Here is a 19734-nt window from a genome sequence, read left to right on the forward strand (position 1 = left end):
TTTGTTCTATAATAATATTGCACTTTGCAATTACGCTTTTCTCTGATTTTTCTATATACTCACATTTCGTTTTTCAGGCAGGTAATAGAATCATCGTTCTGTGTGCTTACAGGTCATACATATTTAGGGTAGGTTCTAATATAACTTTCCAGCTCCTCCTCACCAAGGAATTAGCATCAACCCTTATGTAGTGTGACTAGGTGAAGAGTTCTTTGTCAGGCCAAAAACGATCCTGTGCACCCTGCTACCCTACCAGTGGGGTACTGTCCTGCGCCACTTGGCGAAGATACTTGTTTGTTATTTTAGGGCTCCTATAGCTAATCACAAATAGTTTAAAGTGTCTGTTTACATATTGCTCAGTGTTCAGTTGTTAAGTAATGAGTCATTGTTTTTAAAAAAATTATAAGTGAAAGACTATTTCTTCTCCTCTAGAATAATCTACAAAGCAGGTGGCCTTTTCAGCTTTTTAATGGTGTTAGGGAGTGATGATCGGTAAATCAATTATCAATAAGTCTACCTGAGCAACAAAATGTGTTCAAAACCAGTGAGTAGAATTATCTTCCAAAAGTCCTAAGGTGCCCTATTGAGTGAATTCACAGAAATTCATGTTTCTACCTAGAAGTACTATCGTCCAAAGAGTAGGTATTGTTTTAACCTATATTATTGCCTCCCCACTTCTAAGATAATTTAAGATAGATATTCCTCCACCATATCCTGCCCTCCTCCTCCAGGCTAAATTTATGCCTCTTGCAGTGTCTGACAGAGATGAGCGCTCAGTACACATTTTTTTTAAATAAAAACAAAACAAGACAAAACAACAAATGGATATGACCCTACCTCTACCCATTCCAGTTGTCCATGTTTTGTCCACGAGTGTGCCAAAAAGATTCTGACTGTGAAGATTTTAGACTAAGAGATTCAGAGACTGAATCAGCAGATGAAATTAGCACTAGAAGCTGTGAGGCCAAGAAAGTGTAAGAACCAGAGTCTAGCTCTGGCTACATGAAACTCACACAAGCCAAAGTTGGCAGAATGGGAGTGGGAGGCAAAAACTAACTTACTGGAGAGGCCAAGCAGTAAGAAAAGGAAAGAAAAAAATATATCCAGAAAAAGTGAGAAAGAGGGAATAAAAAGGGACTGAGAGGGAGGAGAGAAAAGAGAAGATAGCAGAGGTGAGGAGAGGGGATTCATTACTTGGAAAAGAAGGACATTCTGGCAAGGCATGGAGATGATTTCAGAGGCAGCAGCCCTGGTGGAAGGCAGGAGTAGAGGAGGCAGGTAAGAGTAGCTGCAGGCCACCTGCGAATGTCATGCTGTTTCCTTGGAGTGACTCTTCTCTGTTTCCACTCAACGTAAGAGGGAGAGGTGGAGAAAAGGACTTAGGTTAAGCAAGAAGCAGTTATTTGCTGCAGAGAAAATGTAAGGCTGTAGAGCAGTTTGAAATTACTGTTCGGTCTAGTTGTGCCTCTCATAGCTGCTTCTCATACTGACCAAGTGCCAGGAATCCACTCCTCAAGAAAACAGGCTCTCTCGTTTGCTCCTATATGCAGCTATCAGTGTATGTGTGATTGTGCTGAAAGGACCAAATTAAGAACCCCAAACTTTGTTTCAACTGAACATTCTGTTCGATCTCTATGGAGAATCTAAATTCCATGTAATTGGAATTTTCAAAGAACCACAATTTACAGAATGTCTGGCTCAATTTAAAAATAAACTAGGTCATTTTTACTATTAAGAGCAGATAAACATCCTAGAACCTGTGACAGTGACCCCATATAGGTAACATACATAGGCTGGTGCTTCCTTAACTTCTATATCGGATTTCATCATCTCAATTTAAATTAAGAAAAAATCCAAAATTTGCCTAGACTTCGCATTCAATCAAGTATAGTATATAGGCAAAGCAAAACAAGGTGTGACTAATCCCACACTTAATAGGTGATATTTAAAATATGGTGATTTTATATAATGTTGCTAACAAGTGTCTGTGAGTCCTGGTAAAATATAAGACTAAATAGCGACAGTGAAATATACAATCAGAGGTAAAGCAAGTATTATGCAATCCCTTTCATCCAACACATATTTATGAACCTTTTTTGGTTAGATATTCTTTACTGGTTGTATTAAAATTCATTGTTTTATGAAGTGCCCATTTCCATTTTATTTTAACGTGTTTAGACTAGCAGTACCATCAGATATATAAACCTCATTAAAGTTACATGGCGAAAGCCTAGTTTTGAATATGCGCTATGCATCCATTTTCAGCCTGTGCCTTTTTTTTTGAATTCTGGTTAACTGTAAAAAAAAAAAAAAAAAAAAAAAAGAAAGAAAGACAGGTTGGAAACATTTTTTAGCCTTTTTCACTGTTTCTTTAAAGATATTATGTAGATTAGTCTTATCATATTTTAATTAAAATAAGATTATCCTCGATCATTATTCCTATCACTGTTTTATTCAGTGAAATAGTGTTTAAGAATATGTTATTTTTCTTAGACAGTATAATTTTTTTTTTGGTTTACTGATCTCAGTTGTTTGGAAATGTCACCATAGAAAACAATCAAAACAACTGCAAAGCATTGGTAAAAGCAGCTAAAATATAAAAGTAAAAAATTTCAGTATGGCTAACATTTTTGAGTAATGTTAGTAGCCATTCCCATAAGCTGAGTGCTGTATCTCTTCAGTTCCTTATTCCCTTTGCTCTTATTTGATCTTTACTTTACACTTTTATACCTAATATCTCATTAGCTTTCATCATAAGGAGCCTCCCGATGGCATCAGACCAAGGATATAGAAAACAAGTCTGGGTACTATTTTCATAGGGAAAGTTTTATGAAGGTTTATTTGTTGGTTTGTTCTTTTCATAGAAACATAGAATTTCAGAGTTTGAAACCACCTCAGAGATCTACATTGATTTACTTTAATTCATACCTTTGCTCAATTAATGAATTTCATCTATTCTGTGTTGGAATCCAGTTTATCCCTGTAATGTTGACCAAATTTCAGAGGCTGTATTAAGATTTAAAGTAATCTCAATTTCTAATAATAGTATATTTTTTATAATGGCTTGAAAAGAGGCCCAATGCCATAAATGTTATAACGCATTTAGCTTGAGTAAATCGCCATATGATTTTTATTAAAGAAACAGCATTAAACAGGTGTGATATTGAACCTGTTATGAAAGAAAATCCACTTGAGGGATTAAAAAAAAATTATCATCACTTAGTATGTAAGGTTCTCTTTTACCAAAATTTAGAGGAAGGAAAAAATAATTGTTGCTACCTCATTTGTTGACTAAATGAGGATCTCTGCCTTCTTGGGATTACATGAGAAAAAAAAAAAAAAGCCTAGCGAATGCTGGCAAAGATGCTGTGTAAGATATTCTACTAATAGAAGCTATATTCAGTGATTTAATTTATCGTCAAATTCCTTATTCTCCCATCCCACTTTCTTCTTTCTTCCATTTCTTTTTTTTTATTTTTTAATTAGAAACTAAGTAATTTCTTTCATGAGCCATTCTATTTACACTGCTGGGGTTCTGGCTCCTTAATAAGTAAGGTTCTTCCATTGTGAGAAATATTCCTAAAGTATAGTTCTACCACTAAGGAGAAGACCGTCTTTAAATAGCCTGGAACCTGTCTTAGTTAAATATTCTATGCTTTTCAGCGTGTGTGAACATATGATTTATTCTGATTACTTGATTTTTCATTTTAAAATTAATTAATGAGATGGATTTTTCAAATAACCACTTTTCAGTTATGTTTTTTAGGAAAAAAAGCTAACCTTAATTTTCATATCACTTATGCATATTTTCGAAATAATTTATAATTGTTTCAGATGTGTTTGGAATAGAGCCTTTCGTATCAAGATTTTGCCCCAGATTGGATTCAATATGGCTTTAAATAGACTATAGAAACATAGTAAAATTGAATACTAAACTCAATGACAATATCATGAAGATTGTCAGAACTTTGAGATAAGATTCAGAACATAAGGTACAGTTGTATTTCATGAGTGAAACTCTTCATCAAACTTTTTTTGCCTCTCATTATCAGTGAAGCATTAACCGCACATCTGGCATCAAGTTGGATTCTACAAAAAAATATGGCCACCATGTCCTGGAAGGCTCTTAGATATACACATTTTCCCCTGATTCACGCTGGGGTCTGGGGTCGTATTGCATAAGTAGAGCACTGAACTAAAGGCAATTAGTTCTAATCATAGTTTCGTCACTTACTGTGTGATCTTATATAAATATCTTCGTTTCCATGATCTTTACCATGTTTCCCCAAAAATAAGACCTAGGCGGACTATCAGCTCTAATGCATCTTTTGGAACAAACATTAATATAAGACCCGGTATTATGTTATGTTATGTTATGTTATGTTATGTTATGTTATGTTATGTTATGTTATATTATATTATATTTATATTTTAGTAAAATAAGACTGGTCTTATATTAATTAATGTTTGCTCCAAAAGACGCATTAGAGCTGATAGTCCGCCTAGGTCTTATTTTTGGGGAAACACGGTATGCTAAGAGTATAAACAAACTGTATATGGAGCATGCATTAGAATGTAATTCATTTAGGTTCAGGGAATTGATAGAGGCTTTGTGAAAGAGGACTGCAAGTAAGCTGGGCCTTGAAAGATGAGTTGGATTTACTACAGAAAGAGATGGAGATGTTAGACAAACAGAACTGCACAGGCACAATATGAAAGGTGATAAAACAACATGCCCATCACCTCAGGGTTCATGGACTATGTAGTAAGGAATAGAACTAAGAAGAAAAGTTATTCAGACTCTGATAGACATTAAATATCTTTATAAAGAATTTACATTTGATTCTATAAATTATATTTAACTAGTTTGTCTGAAAGATAGAATGGGAATCTGTGAAATTGGAAGCCAGAAACTTTCCCCTAAGTCCCAGACCCTGATAACCAGTAGTCTGTGAGGGTTTCCACATAGCTGTGTCATTATAAATCGCTGAAACACAACAGACCCAAAGCCAAACTCAAAATCCTGTCTCCCCATGTATGTCATTGATAACACCAATCAGCCAGTCACCAAATCCAGAAATCTGGAAGTTATCCAAAGTACATTCTTCTCATGTACCCCATTATCCAGTTGACTGTCACATTTTCTTTTTGCCACCTAGTTCATAAATATCTCTGAAATCTGGCCTCTTCTATATCTCTGAGCACAGTATTTTCTATTCCCACTCCTACCAGATCTATTTTCCACCCTCTCTGCCCTTCTTTGGTCTTCAGAGGAGGATGCAATAGACTGCATCACCTGGTCTTTCTTGCTGCCCTCCTTCCAATTGTGGGGGAGGTTGCCTAATGGGAGATGCCAGTAGGACAGTGAACACAGAAAGAAGTTCATTTTCTATGTATTTGTTTTTGTTTTGTTTTTGTTTTCCTTGCTCAGTCCCTGATTAAGTGCCAGGGTTCTATCTCCCTTGCTGGTTCCATTAACCATGCTCACACTTCTGTAAATACTCCTTTCATAAATTTCTCCACATTGAAAACTCTTAGGGAAATTCTTTTTCCCACCAGAACTCTGAGTGATATGATCCCCTTTGCCAGTTAGGTTTCTTTCTGGACTAATGTAGCAGATTTCTAGCTGGTCTTTCTGTGTCCAGACTACATTCTTCACTCTGCTTTATAAAACTAGCTCTTCCAAACATGTGATGTTAAAACAGTTTTTATAATTGGAAAACATTTATTCTATAATGATAAATGCACAGCATATAACATTATGTAAATATGATGATCTCAGTTTAAAATATGCATATACCAAATGAAAGAAAAATGCCATTATCCTTGGTTGTGAAATTATTGCTGTTTTTCCTACCTGTTTTATTGTAATTTTTTTCCACTGGGAGAAGAGAGAACAAGACAGACAAACTCTGTGTGTGTTTATAATAGAAAAATACTTTGTAATTTTTTTAATGTCATAAGAATGTTGCTAACCACTTGCTTATTTATTTTTTGATTCAGATTCTAAACTAGAAAGAAATATCCCCAGATTTTATTTGAGAAGTTTGAGTTTAATGTAAAAAAGGCCAATCTAATATGCAGTCTAAAAAAAAAAAACTGAAAAATAAACAACAGATGATCTTTTAACTGGATAATTAGCCTGTCTGAAGAAGTGGGGTTGGAAGTCTTTTCTGGATGCTCAGAATTGTAATTTAATTTAAAAATAAATATGTTATTGAAAATGTTACATCTTATCAGATATTTAAATTCACAAGAGTGTTTTGCATAACCTTTCCTACAGTCCTCTCAGAAGACGAATTACTTTGGACCCCTTATCATTTAGCAGACTTACAGTTGCATTTGATCAGCTCCATAATAAAAGCTTACGGTCAGATTTCTTATTGAACTGCTTAACATTTTAATGGTTTGGATAATTTGTTTCTCTGCTATGATTATCTGAATATTTTAATGCCTATCTGATGTAATTTTTCCATTTGATCTATTTCTCAAGAAACTTAAATTACAGGCATAAATTGTTTCAAAAATATTTCACTTGCCCAAATTGAAACTCCAACTTGAATTTTCTTACAATGGAAATATCTTTGTAATATTATTTGTGTTCTTATATAAGAAAGGTGACATAATTTGGCCTTTGGAAATACTTGGAGCTTAAATGAGTTTTATAATGCCATTTTATAAACTTGGTATAGTAATCAAATTTATTGTATCCCTCTAAGAGAATTTGTATATAGTTTTTCTTCTTTTTTTATCCTCATCTCATTCTGCTTCTCTTTAGTCATTAATTAGTATTTTCCCGATATTTACAGTTCAACTGGCTGCTTAAGGATATATTTATATGGAACATACTTCATTTTTCATGTAACGCATTTACATAGAATATCAATCATGTGATGTATAAGGACATATAACTTCCTTAATTTTACAGATAAAACATACGGTTTAACCTAATGAAAATAGTTGGACTAAATGTGGTTATTTCAGCTTTTGATAAAAACAATCGCAATTTTGATAAAAACCTCAATTTTCAGATGTAAAGTTTGTAATAATCAGAAATAGACTTTCTATCCAGAACACTGACAAGTTTCTTCTTATGACCTACTTTAGAAAAGTAAATAAATTACATTTTATAAATTCCCTGCAGAGAAAATGAAGATTTTAATGAGATTTTAATCATGATATTGAAGACTTGAAAATAAAATAGCTGTTACTAAAATATGAAATCTATGTCATTACTATAGCCCAACTGGAAAACATTTGTATTAATATATTGTTTATCTGTATAGAATGACTATCATTAGGTATTTAAAGAAGAAACCTGAAGACTGTGGGGAAGGGATTATTCAGGAAATATTCTAAGTACAGTGACTAAAGGTTTTCCAATTTAGCTTGATGGTTCAATGAAAATTAAGTTATGTCCCTTATTTCTTAGCTTTTAGAATGATTGCACCCTACCGCCAAAGGAATGCAGTCTTTACATTTTCAGGCATCAAAGTAATACACAATAGTAATACACAATTTATAGGAGCTAGTAATGTGAAAATTATCCAATAAAGAAAAGAGGAGTAGTAGAAGTAAATGAACAAGAGATTAAATATATATAATTTGATTATAGGGTAAAGACATAGGAACAAGTACATTAATTACAAAATTCTACTGTAATACTTCATGACTTTCATGTAACAGCTTTATGTTTAGGTTTTTTATTCAAATAGAAATTACTATTGAATAAATAGTACTTGTATTTTTGTCAGGCAGTATGTTTGATTTTTTTTTATGTCAAGTTAATTGTTTATAGTTGACATTAAAATGACACAATTATTGCTCAAGTAAAGAACGCAGCCTCTTAAAGCAGAAATAGAAAGTTTTGTTGTCTTTCACTGTATTTGTCCTTTAAGTTGTTGGGGAATATTTGGTTAAGGCCAACATTGTAAATTAAGATAATAATGGCTTGAGAAGTGTGAAATACTTCACTTACCTTCTCTTTAAACTGGGGGCTATGAAGTTTTGGTCAAATATGGCAAAAATGTTTATTCTTCAAGCTATGTTATCACCAACAGTTTTGTTAATTATAGCAACTATTTAATGACCTCTTGCCATGTGTTTATAATGCTGATCCTTTACGATGTGCCACTCCCTAATAACTTGATATACATCATCTCAATTTTCCCAAGAATCTTATGGCTTAGGACTTATTTACTTGATTTTATAGATGAGAAATTTGAGGCTCAGAAAGATTAATTTTCCTTTCTTAGTTCACCCGAGAAATTGGCAAATCCCAGATTCTTATAGATATGTAGGGAGAGATATTTGTGGAAGTGACTTAGAAAGAATAAGTACAAAAATAAAAGGAAAAATTAGCAAGAATGACTTATGACTTAAAAAGATAAAAATATTTTAAAAAACGAGAAGAAAAAAGAATAAGATGGATGGAATGAAAGTCTAGATAGTTTCTTGAATACTTGTTATGGAAATTTTCCAACATATATAAAAGAAGAGAGAATAATGTAATGAATTCTTATGTACCCACCACCCTCTTTTAATAATTGTGGTTAATTTTGATTCCTCCAATCAACTTGTGGTTAATTTTGATTCCTCCGTTTCTACCACTGCTGCTGAATTAAGTTAAAGAAAATCTCATTCATCAGATGATTTCATCTATAATTGTTTCAGTATGATTCCCTAAAAAATAAGGGCTTTTTAAAAAACATAAATTATCAAACCTAAAAAATAATATTATTAAATATCTGGTCAATATTGAAATTCCCCTAATTGTTACATAAATGTCTTTTTGCAATTGTTGAACACTGCTGGAAAATATCTCAAAAAATTGCTAAAATGTCAACTTCAAGGTTACATTCTTATAACCTCAATTGGGATCTCACTTTATACTGCAAAACTCTTTTAATTCCCGGTAATTTCTTACTGTGTTACTCAGAGCAGCTAATCTGAATCTTTTTTATTCCCATGCAAACCCATAATCTGAGCCCTCACTGATCACACGCCCAGTGAAAATCTTTATTTCTAACCATGAAGTGTATACGCAGTGCATCCAGTGACAGTCTCGTAATCTGTTTCCCTTTCGTCTCTTCACCATACCATACACACCAAAATATTTCTTTCAGTCATTACCCATTCTTTTCTTCCTCGTAGTCTTAACACATTTGTATAACCTAATTCAATGGCAAACTCTTCTTCTTGTGCTCACCCAATTCCATTTTGACACCACTAAAATATTCCATCAACTGAATCACCTCTTTTCCATTTTCTGCTTTCGGTATCAACCCAACTTTTCCTGTATGCTGAGAAATGCTCAAGTGTCAATGGTTAAAATAAGCCTGGATGGATGGATGGATGGATGGATGGATGGATGGATGGATGGATGGATGGATGAATGGAGAGTTAGATGGATAGAAAAAACAGAGAACACGACCTTTACCACATCGTTTAACACATTGCTTTGGGCTTCCTTATATATATAAAACTGAAATACTACTTTTGAATTTAAGTTGTCTTATAAAGGTAAAACAATTCTCCATGTAATTTGGGTCTCTCACACCTAACGATTACTGACTAGCTCCTTTCATTGTCCTCCACTAGCATTCAGCCATTGATTCTCGTTCAAATTATTATTTACAACTTTACCTCTATTAACCAAAATCCACTTTAGGATCTTACACATTTATGGTACATTAGGATTAAAACCACCTACGTCCTTTACCTGACGGTAGATGTTCCAGTTTCTAATATCCCAGCTACACTAACGTATTAATTCTTAGAAGCAATCATTCCCTTTCAGTAGTTTGGTTAGAATTTCATAACAGAAAGTGTCATATTGATATATAAAGTTCTATGAACAAATCTCTTATAAAGAGTGCTCCTTGAGGACAGGTACCATGTAGCCACTGCATTTCAACAAAAAGGTATCGAATACCTGATATAGTTCAGTTATACCTACCCTGGAAGCTAAGTATACTCAAGCATACTAAGTATACTCAAAAGAGTAAATATACTCAAGTTATGTAGAGTTATTATGGAAATATCTAACCAACCCAATATTATAAAGCATTTATTACGAAAGATCAAATATGTTTTAATCTAACATAAAAGTTTTGCCCAGAACTAAAGTTTTCACAAAAATATTTTCATAAATGATTAAAAAAAAATTATCCACTCCTAATTATTTCCTTCCCAATGGCTTCCTTCCAAATTTAAAATAATTAAAATTATATATGTACTTAATGCCATTATAATACTCATAATTAGTGAAAATTAAAAAGCCAAAGAAAAATTTTAAAATACAATAACAATCTAGATTTTGTTGTATTTTCACTTCTTTTCACAATTTTGAGTAGCTTTGCTTGGTTAATTAAATTAATGATTTAAAATAATACTTACTGTAATACTGTTTTCCATAATGTTTTCTTTTTAATATTGCCAGTGAAAATAACCAAATGCACATAGAATTTTAGTGCAAAATTGAAAGATTAATAGAAACCCAGCTATTAAGAAATTAAGTATGCAGTGTTTATTACTTTTAATTAATGGCTTTTGGTCTCAAGTAAATCTTCTATTTTAGTAAGTTGCCTTATGCATGTACCTCATCCTTCTCCCCAAACCTGGGTAAAAATTATAACCATAGACAAATTTATCTCAGTTTTTACTCTGAATTTTGATCCCAAATCTCATTTATGTAAAATTAAGACAAACATGACAAAATTTTAAAATATTGTTGTGAGTGTAAATATTCATTGTATTCTTTTAACTTTTCTGTATGTTTAACAATTTTAATAATAAAAGTTAAGAATTAAGTAAAAAAATCATACATATTACATTTCGGTATATCATTAAATTCTTTCCTAGAGAGATAATGCTACTACATATCTATACTACTATATACATACGAGCTTGGACAACTAATTTCGTGAACTCATCCTAGAAAAAGTGCTACATACCTCATTGCTGAATATCACTATGGTCACCTTTGAAGTACTGCCCTTGGGAAGCTATGCACCGATGCCAGCACCTAGTCCACCCTTCAAAGCAATTTTGGAACTCTTTTTCTGGAATGGCCATCGGAGCTGTTGTCGTATTACTCTTGATGTCCTGAATGTCATCAAAATGTCTTCCTTTCAATATTTCCTTTATCATTGGGTAAAGAAAGAAGTCATTGGGGGGTCCAGATCAGGTGAATAGAAAGGGTGTTCCGATTTGTTTGTTTACTGGCTCAAAACTCACTCACAGACAGTGCTGTGTGAGATGGTGCATTGTTGTGAAGCAAGAACCACGAATTGCTTTCACTCAGCCTTTTCAGCACTTCCAAATAGTAAACTTGGTTAACTGTTTGTCCAGTTGGTACAAATTCATAATGAATAATTCCTCTGATATAAAAAAAAGTTAGCAACATCCTTGCAACAAGTTCACGAACTTAATTGTCAGACCTCATATATACCCTGAAGTATTAGTGAACTAAATAGCACGTACTTCGTCTTTGAAAAATTATGAATACTTCATAGTTTCCTAGTAAAGTCTATTATTTAATTTTCAGTAAATATATAAATTTAACTTCCTTTCATTTTTACGAATGTTGCCACAATTTGACTAAAATGTGGCTCTGATTCTTCTGTAACAGCAGAATAGACTAACATTTCTAGTGCTGTGATAACAGAGCACAAATCTTTATTTTAAACAGAATTCCTTTGACACACCAAAGGTTGGGTTTTACACAAAGTTAGGGTTACGGTAACTGCTTGCTGTCTGAACAGAGTTGGCTTTTGTACTCCCTCCTTCTCTGTCAGTGTAACTCCCCACAGAGCTCCTTCTTAGGCTCTGTAAGGGGGACTCTTTCCGTGATCACATAGGCTGGAAGCCGTAAGCTTGGTTTTTCCACTGCAAACTAATTACTCTGTCTAGATCCCCTGACACTTTAGCTTTGGGGGTCCATGTCAGGAACCTTTGCCAGGCCAAGTGTCAGGAGAAATCCTTTTTGGTAAGCGCTATAGAAATGAGAATATGCAACAGGATTGAATTGTGAAATCAGTAGAAGGACTATGGCTCTTCTTTGCAGTTTCTTTTAGGCCTGTTCCTCATTCTTTCTTTCCTTCTAATTCCTTGAAGTATTAGAGTAAAAATAATTTGGAAAAGCAAAGATGCCTTCTTATACAGAGTGAATATGAGATTTTTGCATAAATATGACAAAGATAAAGACAATTTTATGGTTGCCTTAATCTGATTGGGCTACTATAATAAAAAATACCATAGACTGAGTGGCATAAACAGCAAGCATTTATTTCTCACAGTTCTGGAATCCAAGATCCAGATGCTGGCAGATTCAGTGTCTGGTGGGGACCCCCTTCCACAGACAGCTGTCTTCTCACTCTGGTGACTTGGTGGAAGGGGGAAGAGCTCTCTGAGGTCTCTCTTATAAGGGCACGAATCCCATTCATGAGGGTTCCACCCTCATGACTTAATCCCCTCCCAAAGTACATGCCTCCAAATGCCATCACCTTGAGGGTGAGGATTTCAACATACGAATTTTGGGAAGACACACACATGCAGTACATAAAGTGGTGTACAAGTACTTTCAATCATACAATACAAAGCAAAAAGCGTGAGAAATAATTTATGCAGTTTTCCTTCAGAGTTGTCAAACATCCCTATTAGTTCTAGAAATTTATATTGTAGCCATAATACAGACCAAACATTTCCCTTTACATCTCCTGTTGACTTTTATTACAATATCCATTTTTTTTTCATTCTCTCCAAGTCGTGTTTGGTGCGATTTTTGATAAGTAAGTACAAGTTATGTTTTAATCCAATTGTTGGATAATTGGGAGTGAATGGTTAGATAATGTCACAGAATTTCAGAATTTGGTAACTGCAAGGTTTTCTCTGGTTTATTCCTTATATAAGAGAGGTCACTGAGACTCAGAAGCATTTCAGTGACTTCCCCAAGATTACTTAATTTATGGCAGACAAAATCAGTTGATATATCAATACAGCTATTAGTCTATACTAATAGATACTTAAATATCTGCAAAAATGAAGGTATTCATAATGGAAATCTGTAACTTAATAAATAATACTATAATAGACATATATTATATGTAAAATTTCACACAAATAGATACTTTTACTTAGGCTGCTGAAGGATAAGGGCCAAAAGCACTTATTTGTAATATCAGCCTCTCTTTTTTCTGAAATCCATTTAGCACATTGCTTTTGACAGGCTTTGCAGACTCAGAAATACATGAATGATTATTTCCCTTGATTTCTATTACTCAATTCTTAATGTTCTCTAGTTGTGTTGAATTTTATTATAAATACAGTTATTATAGAGCTCCATTGATTTTTTTTCTTTTTAATTTGAACTCCTTATTAGCTTTCCATCTGTTGGAAAAAAATAAATCCTCCTGTATCTATTCAGGCAATTATCAAGGAAGTCTGAATTCTTTCAAATGGTGCTCAGTATTTTGAAGCATAAAAGGTATAATATTCAATTTTTCAATTTCGAGGGTGATAATGACCATTCTTTGACTACAGAACATTAACCCAAAGTATACTTACATTTCATTGACTATGTAGGTCAGAGAAAAGCATATTGCTAATAGCTTTCTATTCTAGTTGGTTACAAAGAAATAAACAATATAAGGTTCAAAATTAAAATACTGAAGATAATAAAGCGTATTTCTAAGGAAATGCAAGTATTCAATATCAACATCGTGATGAACATTTTCTATCAAATCTATCATTAATTTTCACTTCTTTGCATCTTTCTTATCACGGGTTTCTACCTTGCATTTTTTTGGTATTTCAGAATGTTCATAAATATGATCATTACAATAAAAATAATAAAAAGGGCTTTAGATTCTTTATCAGTCAATATGACTTAATAGAATTTAGATATTTTCAATATGAATATTGCTATCACACATTTTCCCAAGGTACTATTTTGACCAGATATTTTCTTTTTCAGTGTTTATGTTGCTTTTTAGATCAAATCTAAATATGTGTCACAGTTTCAAGATCCTTCATAATCTGTGTATATCCTAACTAAATGTATCCCATATTTATAAGTGTAATTATCTTTGTGTTTAACTTTCGGTTAGTTCTTTAAACATGTATTAAAATAGTACTATCATTTTCATTTCTTATCTTTGCCTGTGTGTCTTTACAATCCTAGTGTTCCAGCTTGGATGGCTAAAAATAATCTTCACTCGTTATTTAAGGTTATTCCATGGGCCCTGTTAGTCTATTTCATTCTAGTGCGCACCCACCCTCTAACAGTGTATTACTTAACAACTGATTATGTACTCTCCTGAATGGCCTTAAATTGTGTCATAAATATGAACTTATCATAAATTCTTTGTCTTTATATTATTTTAATTTAATGTGATCTCCACTGTCTCAGTCACTTCAGGAAAATTTACTACTGTGAGAAAGATAAGAAACTGCTAAAAGATAGGAAGTTTCACTCAGGTCTTGAAAACAACTCAGAATATCTTTCTTAAAATGTTAAAGTCTCATTTTGCTGATGAATGTATTTATTTATTTACTTTTTCAACTTATAAAATGAGTAAAACAGGAATCAATAAAGAAGCAAAAGAAGAATTTAAATAGTATATAATGTCGTGGAAGTATATTGAATACCATTTAATATAACTGGTTTCTGTATTGACTTATAAAATCAATTGGTGTACTTTTTGAAAAGCCTTATCCTAATAAGGTATATAATTTTTCTATATAATTTGATTATATAGAGTCGTTGTGGTTATTTCTAAAGCACAGTGTGATTTAGACAACTGGGAATATAATACCTTCAGGTCAAGGTTGGCATGCCTCATTCCTAATTATTATTCCTTATCAGGAATGTAACCGCCATTTAAAAAAAAAAAGAGAGGGTTACATTTGATTTTGCCTTTCTTGGCATAATTGAAATTTTCTGTAGACTTATATTATTTTTCAACATATCAAGGGATGGTGCAGGGCACAAGAGTCCTGATAAGCTACCAGACCCAATTAACATCAGATGAGCTCCTTAAAGATGCATAATCTAGTCTCCTGGATCCAGATCCAGTGTCTGTTATCTGTCACACAAAAGAGACTATCGCTTAATCTACCCTTGGTGTGCTAGAATCATTAATTTTTGCAAACAAAAACCTTTATTTATCCCGGTAACTTGTTTTGTTCATTTCCAGTGTTTCAAGTAATTTGTTATATGAAACTACCTGGCAAATTAAAAATAAATTCTTTAGCTGTGCTGATAATGTCTTAAAGAACACCATGTTTCTGTATTTTAAAATGTGTCTTTATTTTAAAAATTCCTTTCCAGTTAAAAAAAAAATTGTTGCAGATATACATTTCTAAAAGTTGTTTTGTAAAATAAGGTTGTAATGTGGACATTTTCTTTTCTTCCTCTCAGTGTGCACACCATTCATTAATGCAGAGTAAACTTATTAATAACTGTGGATGTGATTGGAAGGTGTTTCACATATTTGACGGTATAAAGAATATTCACAATACATGAGGTTATTACCACTAGCTCTCCCTTCTTGTGGCACCTCATACCATTTATAAATAAGAAAAGGATCGTACGAGGACTCTAGAATGATTGAAACTGTTCTTCCTAGAGAAAATCTAATTCAAGTATGTTTCACAGGTAGTTTGAAGAATGTTATCAACTTGTGTACTTTGTGCATGGTCCAGTATTTTGTTTTAATATCTTATTAGAGTCAATAAAATGATTTAATATATTACCTATTACTTTGCTCACCTTCTGACATATTTACAGTGTATCCGTTACATTAGCCTGGCTGTCGTAGCCATGTGTTTATTCCCAGGTCATTCCATTTCCTCTCATTTTTTGACAATTTTTGTTCTCTATCACTCATTTTAATATTCCTGTTTAAATTCCTGGTAATTTCAATATACATGTAAGAAATCCTTCTAAAGACCAGTCCTTTGCCCTTTCTCCTCCAGTGATTTTGTCCTACATATATCGTATTTCCCCAAAAATGAGACCGGGTCTTATATTAAGTTTTGCTCCAAAAGACACATTAAGGCTTATGTTCAGGGGATGTCATCCTGAAAAATCATGCTTATTTTCCAGTTAGGTCTTATTTTCAGGGAAACACAGTATAAGCCACTGACACCCAATCATTTTCTTCATAGCATCATAGCCTATAACTACAGGTCTTATAGAACCTATTTCATGTAGTATCCCCATCTGACTACCACTTGTACTTGTATTTCTGCCTTATTCCCTCTGGTACCTCTATTCCCTCTGGATTCCCTCTGGTATCCAGTATTCCTTTATTTAATTTTTTTTAAACTTTGTACTATGGAAGTTTTCAGAAGCACGGAGAATAATAAATAGAATCCTCATATACTATCAGCCAACTTCAGCAATTATCAGTTCACTGCCAATTTTATCTATTATAATGTGAAGATAACATATTTTATCTGTAATAGTAATATGTATATTTAAAATATTATGTTTTCTTGTCTTTTTATTGTTACAATCAACATAATAATTAAAAACAATTCCTTAATTTTTAGCTGTCCTTTAACCCCAGCAAGACCTCAGATTCATGGATCCCACCCTCATTTTGTGGTTTCTCTTACCCATGACATCCTCTTTCCTCTCTTTATCTCCATTTATATAAGCCTCAATTCTGCTTCCTTCTCTCACTTTGTTATACTCTGAAAGCCAGAACTAAATCCATGGTTAAATGAAACTTTTTGCCTGCTCCATTTGGCTGAACAAAGTTGGAGAATAACTCACAACCACATTGACTCATCTCATTTTAAATCTATGACCTGATGCATCCTTATTACTACCCAGCAATCATACTACATTACTGTAGTCTATTTCCTTTCCTACCATCCTAGATGACTGCTTAATACCACTTTCCTCATACCTCTAACATGTCTTCTGTAATCCACCTTCTTCTCAGTTAAAGACCTTGCTTCCCAGTTCACTGAGGAAAATTGAGGCCTTCAGAAAAGAACTTCTATAGCCCCACTACCATATCTGTCCTTCCACCAGCATCTGCACATGTATACTTGGCCTTCTGGCTTGATATTATAGATGATCTTTTACTTGTCTTTATTTTGTGCTCTAATTACTTTACTTTTGCACTAGATCCTGTCTTTTATTGCCTACTCAAAGACACTACTCCAGAAATTCTCTCCTCCCCCACTCCGCCACCCACCATCTCTTGCATTGTTAATTTTCATTGTTTGCAGGAACATTTCATTAGCATACAGACATGCTGTTCTTTTTCTTACCTTAACACAAAACGAAATGTACAACTTCTTTTGACCCAGTGTTACCCACAGCTACCTTTCCATTTCCCTGCTTCTTATTGTAGCCAGATTACTCAGAAAGAGTTGCCTATTCCTATTCCTGCTGTTCCCAGTATCTATCCCCCATTCCCTCTTAAACCTCTTTTAATAAAGAGTTTGCTCTCACCAGTCCACTAAAACTACACTTGTGGAACTCATCAATAACCTGCATATTACTAAAGCCAATGAATTTATACAATAATCTTCATGTTTCTTGACCGAGCAGCAGTATTTGATGCTCTTGAGCACACCTTCCTTCTTGATATCCTATCTTAACTTGACTTCCAAGATGCCACCTTCTCTTCGTTTCCTCATTCTCCTGTGCTGGTACCTCCTCTTGTCCCTGGGCTCCGTTCTTGATCTTCTTTTCTATTTATCCAATCTCCTTTGATGACTTGAATTTAATTGTCCTCTCTACACCATGGACACCCAATTGATATCTCTGTCCTAGACCTGTCTATTCAGCATTCAACTTGGATATCTAGGCACCTCAAACATTGATTACCTTGGGTTTTTTTTTCGTATTTAGTTCAGCTTTGCTCTTCACTCTCTCAGTTGAGGACAACTTGGTTCTTTAGGTAGGTGAGGCTAAAAATGTTAGAGTCATCCTTTTTCCTTTTTTTTCCTCTCATCCTCCATGTTCAATTCATCCAGAAGTTCTTTGGGCTGAAGAATATCTAGTATCTGATCACTTTTTTTCATCATTGATGATGGGTAGGACCAGGACATCACCTCCCACTTGAATTGCTCCAGTAGTTCTAACTGGCATTTATATATATATAAATATTATCATATATATAAATATATATATATATAAATACATATTATTATATATATATAATTTCTCTGTAAAGCATTAAAAAAGAAATCCAAGGATGAGATGGCTGAGGTCTCAACTCAACTATCTCCAAATACATTGCTGTTCATTCCCTGACCTTTTCATGTGATATTTCTTGGTTGTTTTCTAGATCAGTGCCATTCTCTTTATGAGCTTCTGTAGTGCAAGCTGTTTTGTAGGGTCAGATTTCTTCAGAGCCAAATCCAGGGATCCACATGTTCTGCTGGCACTCTAGATGCAGCTGGACATCCTTCACCTCCAAGGTGCTGGACTTGCAATGCCGAGCAAGCTGGCAGGCTGCTGTCACCACACTCTCAATAAAATCATCAGCTATCTGCAGCATCTCCTCCACCTCTTCATCCAATTGCTCATTAGGATCCACTTCTCTTACTAAGTCTTATAATTTCTTCTTGGTCAATATCTGAATGTTTTCAGGGCTGAGACACCCTCCTCACCCAAGAGTGCCTGGTATCTTTACCACTGTTGTGCTATTGGCCATGGAGTCTTGTGGAGTCTGGTTCTGATTTTATGGATGAGAAATTGTAGAGGTTGATTAGGACTGAGGGGCCAAACTGGTTCATAATAATCTGCTGAGGTTTGGATTTCAGCTCATAGAGCTTATCAAGATCCTGTTTCTTTTTGGAGGTATGAGGACCAAGGCCAATCAAAGGCAGCAGTGTCTATCTCCCCATGATATTCAGAGACTGCCCCAGTAAAGTGATCATCTCAGCAGCCAGTCCAACCATATAGTCATTTGGTTATTTTCAACATACTTTTTATCTTCTATTTTAGAAAACACAAATATGTGTGTATACATTTATAGGTATTATCTATTTAATTTTCTATTTTATATAATTTTTACTGAAAGCAAGCAATTTCTAGATCTTTTGGGTATCTTGGGTATCTAAAATTGTTTGATGTTCTTATCTTTAACAGGTCATTGCTTTAGTGATGGATATGTTTACAGATGTGGACATTTTTAAAGAAATAGTGGAGGCATCAACTCGAGGGGTATCTGTATACATTTTGCTCGATGAATACAACTTTAATCATTTCCTAAATATGACTGAAAAACAAGGTTGTCAACTTCAACGTCTGAGGGTAAGAATCCCATGTTTTTCCCTCAGCATTTTGTGTATTGTTTTTATCTCAGTTGAATTTAAGTAATGTTAAGCTATTATTATTCCAAAAGTTAAATAGAAAATATATATATGTATATATAAAATATATATATATACATATATATTTATTATTTTTTAAGGCAATATAATGATTGATCACAAAAGTGTCTTCTTGTACTTTTCAGAATGGGACAGAAACACACATCTTCATGATAGATATGGTGCTTTTCTTGATTCTGGAGCACTTAAGCTTCTGAGTTTACTTTGCTGCCAGTCATAATTAATGCTTCTATTTTGTATGCACAACCTTGAAACCATTGACTCAAGTGATTCTTTCACTCAGCAGATGTTACTTATCACAATCATTTGGCATAGTGTTTTCAGTTACATTTCACTTTTTAAAAGGAGGGTGCATTTTAATTTTAGTTA

The 19734-nt window shown here is 33.6% G+C and overlaps 1 protein-coding gene and 1 pseudogene across 5 annotated transcripts in view; one reads left to right on the forward strand and one right to left on the reverse strand.

The window, feature by feature from the left end:
* The window catches only part of FAM83B (family with sequence similarity 83 member B), a 77724-nt gene that overhangs the window by 44082 nt on the left and 13908 nt on the right, over positions 1-19734 (forward strand). For all 5 annotated transcript variants that reach the window (XM_033103533.1, XM_033103532.1, XM_033103530.1 and 2 more), the window contains exon 3: positions 19121-19285. In XM_033103533.1, coding sequence (XP_032959424.1) covers positions 19121-19285 — 165 coding nt within the window. The remainder of the gene's footprint in view (positions 1-19120; positions 19286-19734) is intronic.
* LOC117018228 (transcription initiation factor TFIID subunit 12-like) lies at positions 18248-18846 on the reverse strand (annotated as a pseudogene).

The sequence above is a fragment of the Rhinolophus ferrumequinum genome, chromosome 3, assembly GCF_004115265.2.
Source record: "Rhinolophus ferrumequinum isolate MPI-CBG mRhiFer1 chromosome 3, mRhiFer1_v1.p, whole genome shotgun sequence".
NCBI lineage: Eukaryota > Metazoa > Chordata > Mammalia > Chiroptera > Rhinolophidae > Rhinolophus > Rhinolophus ferrumequinum.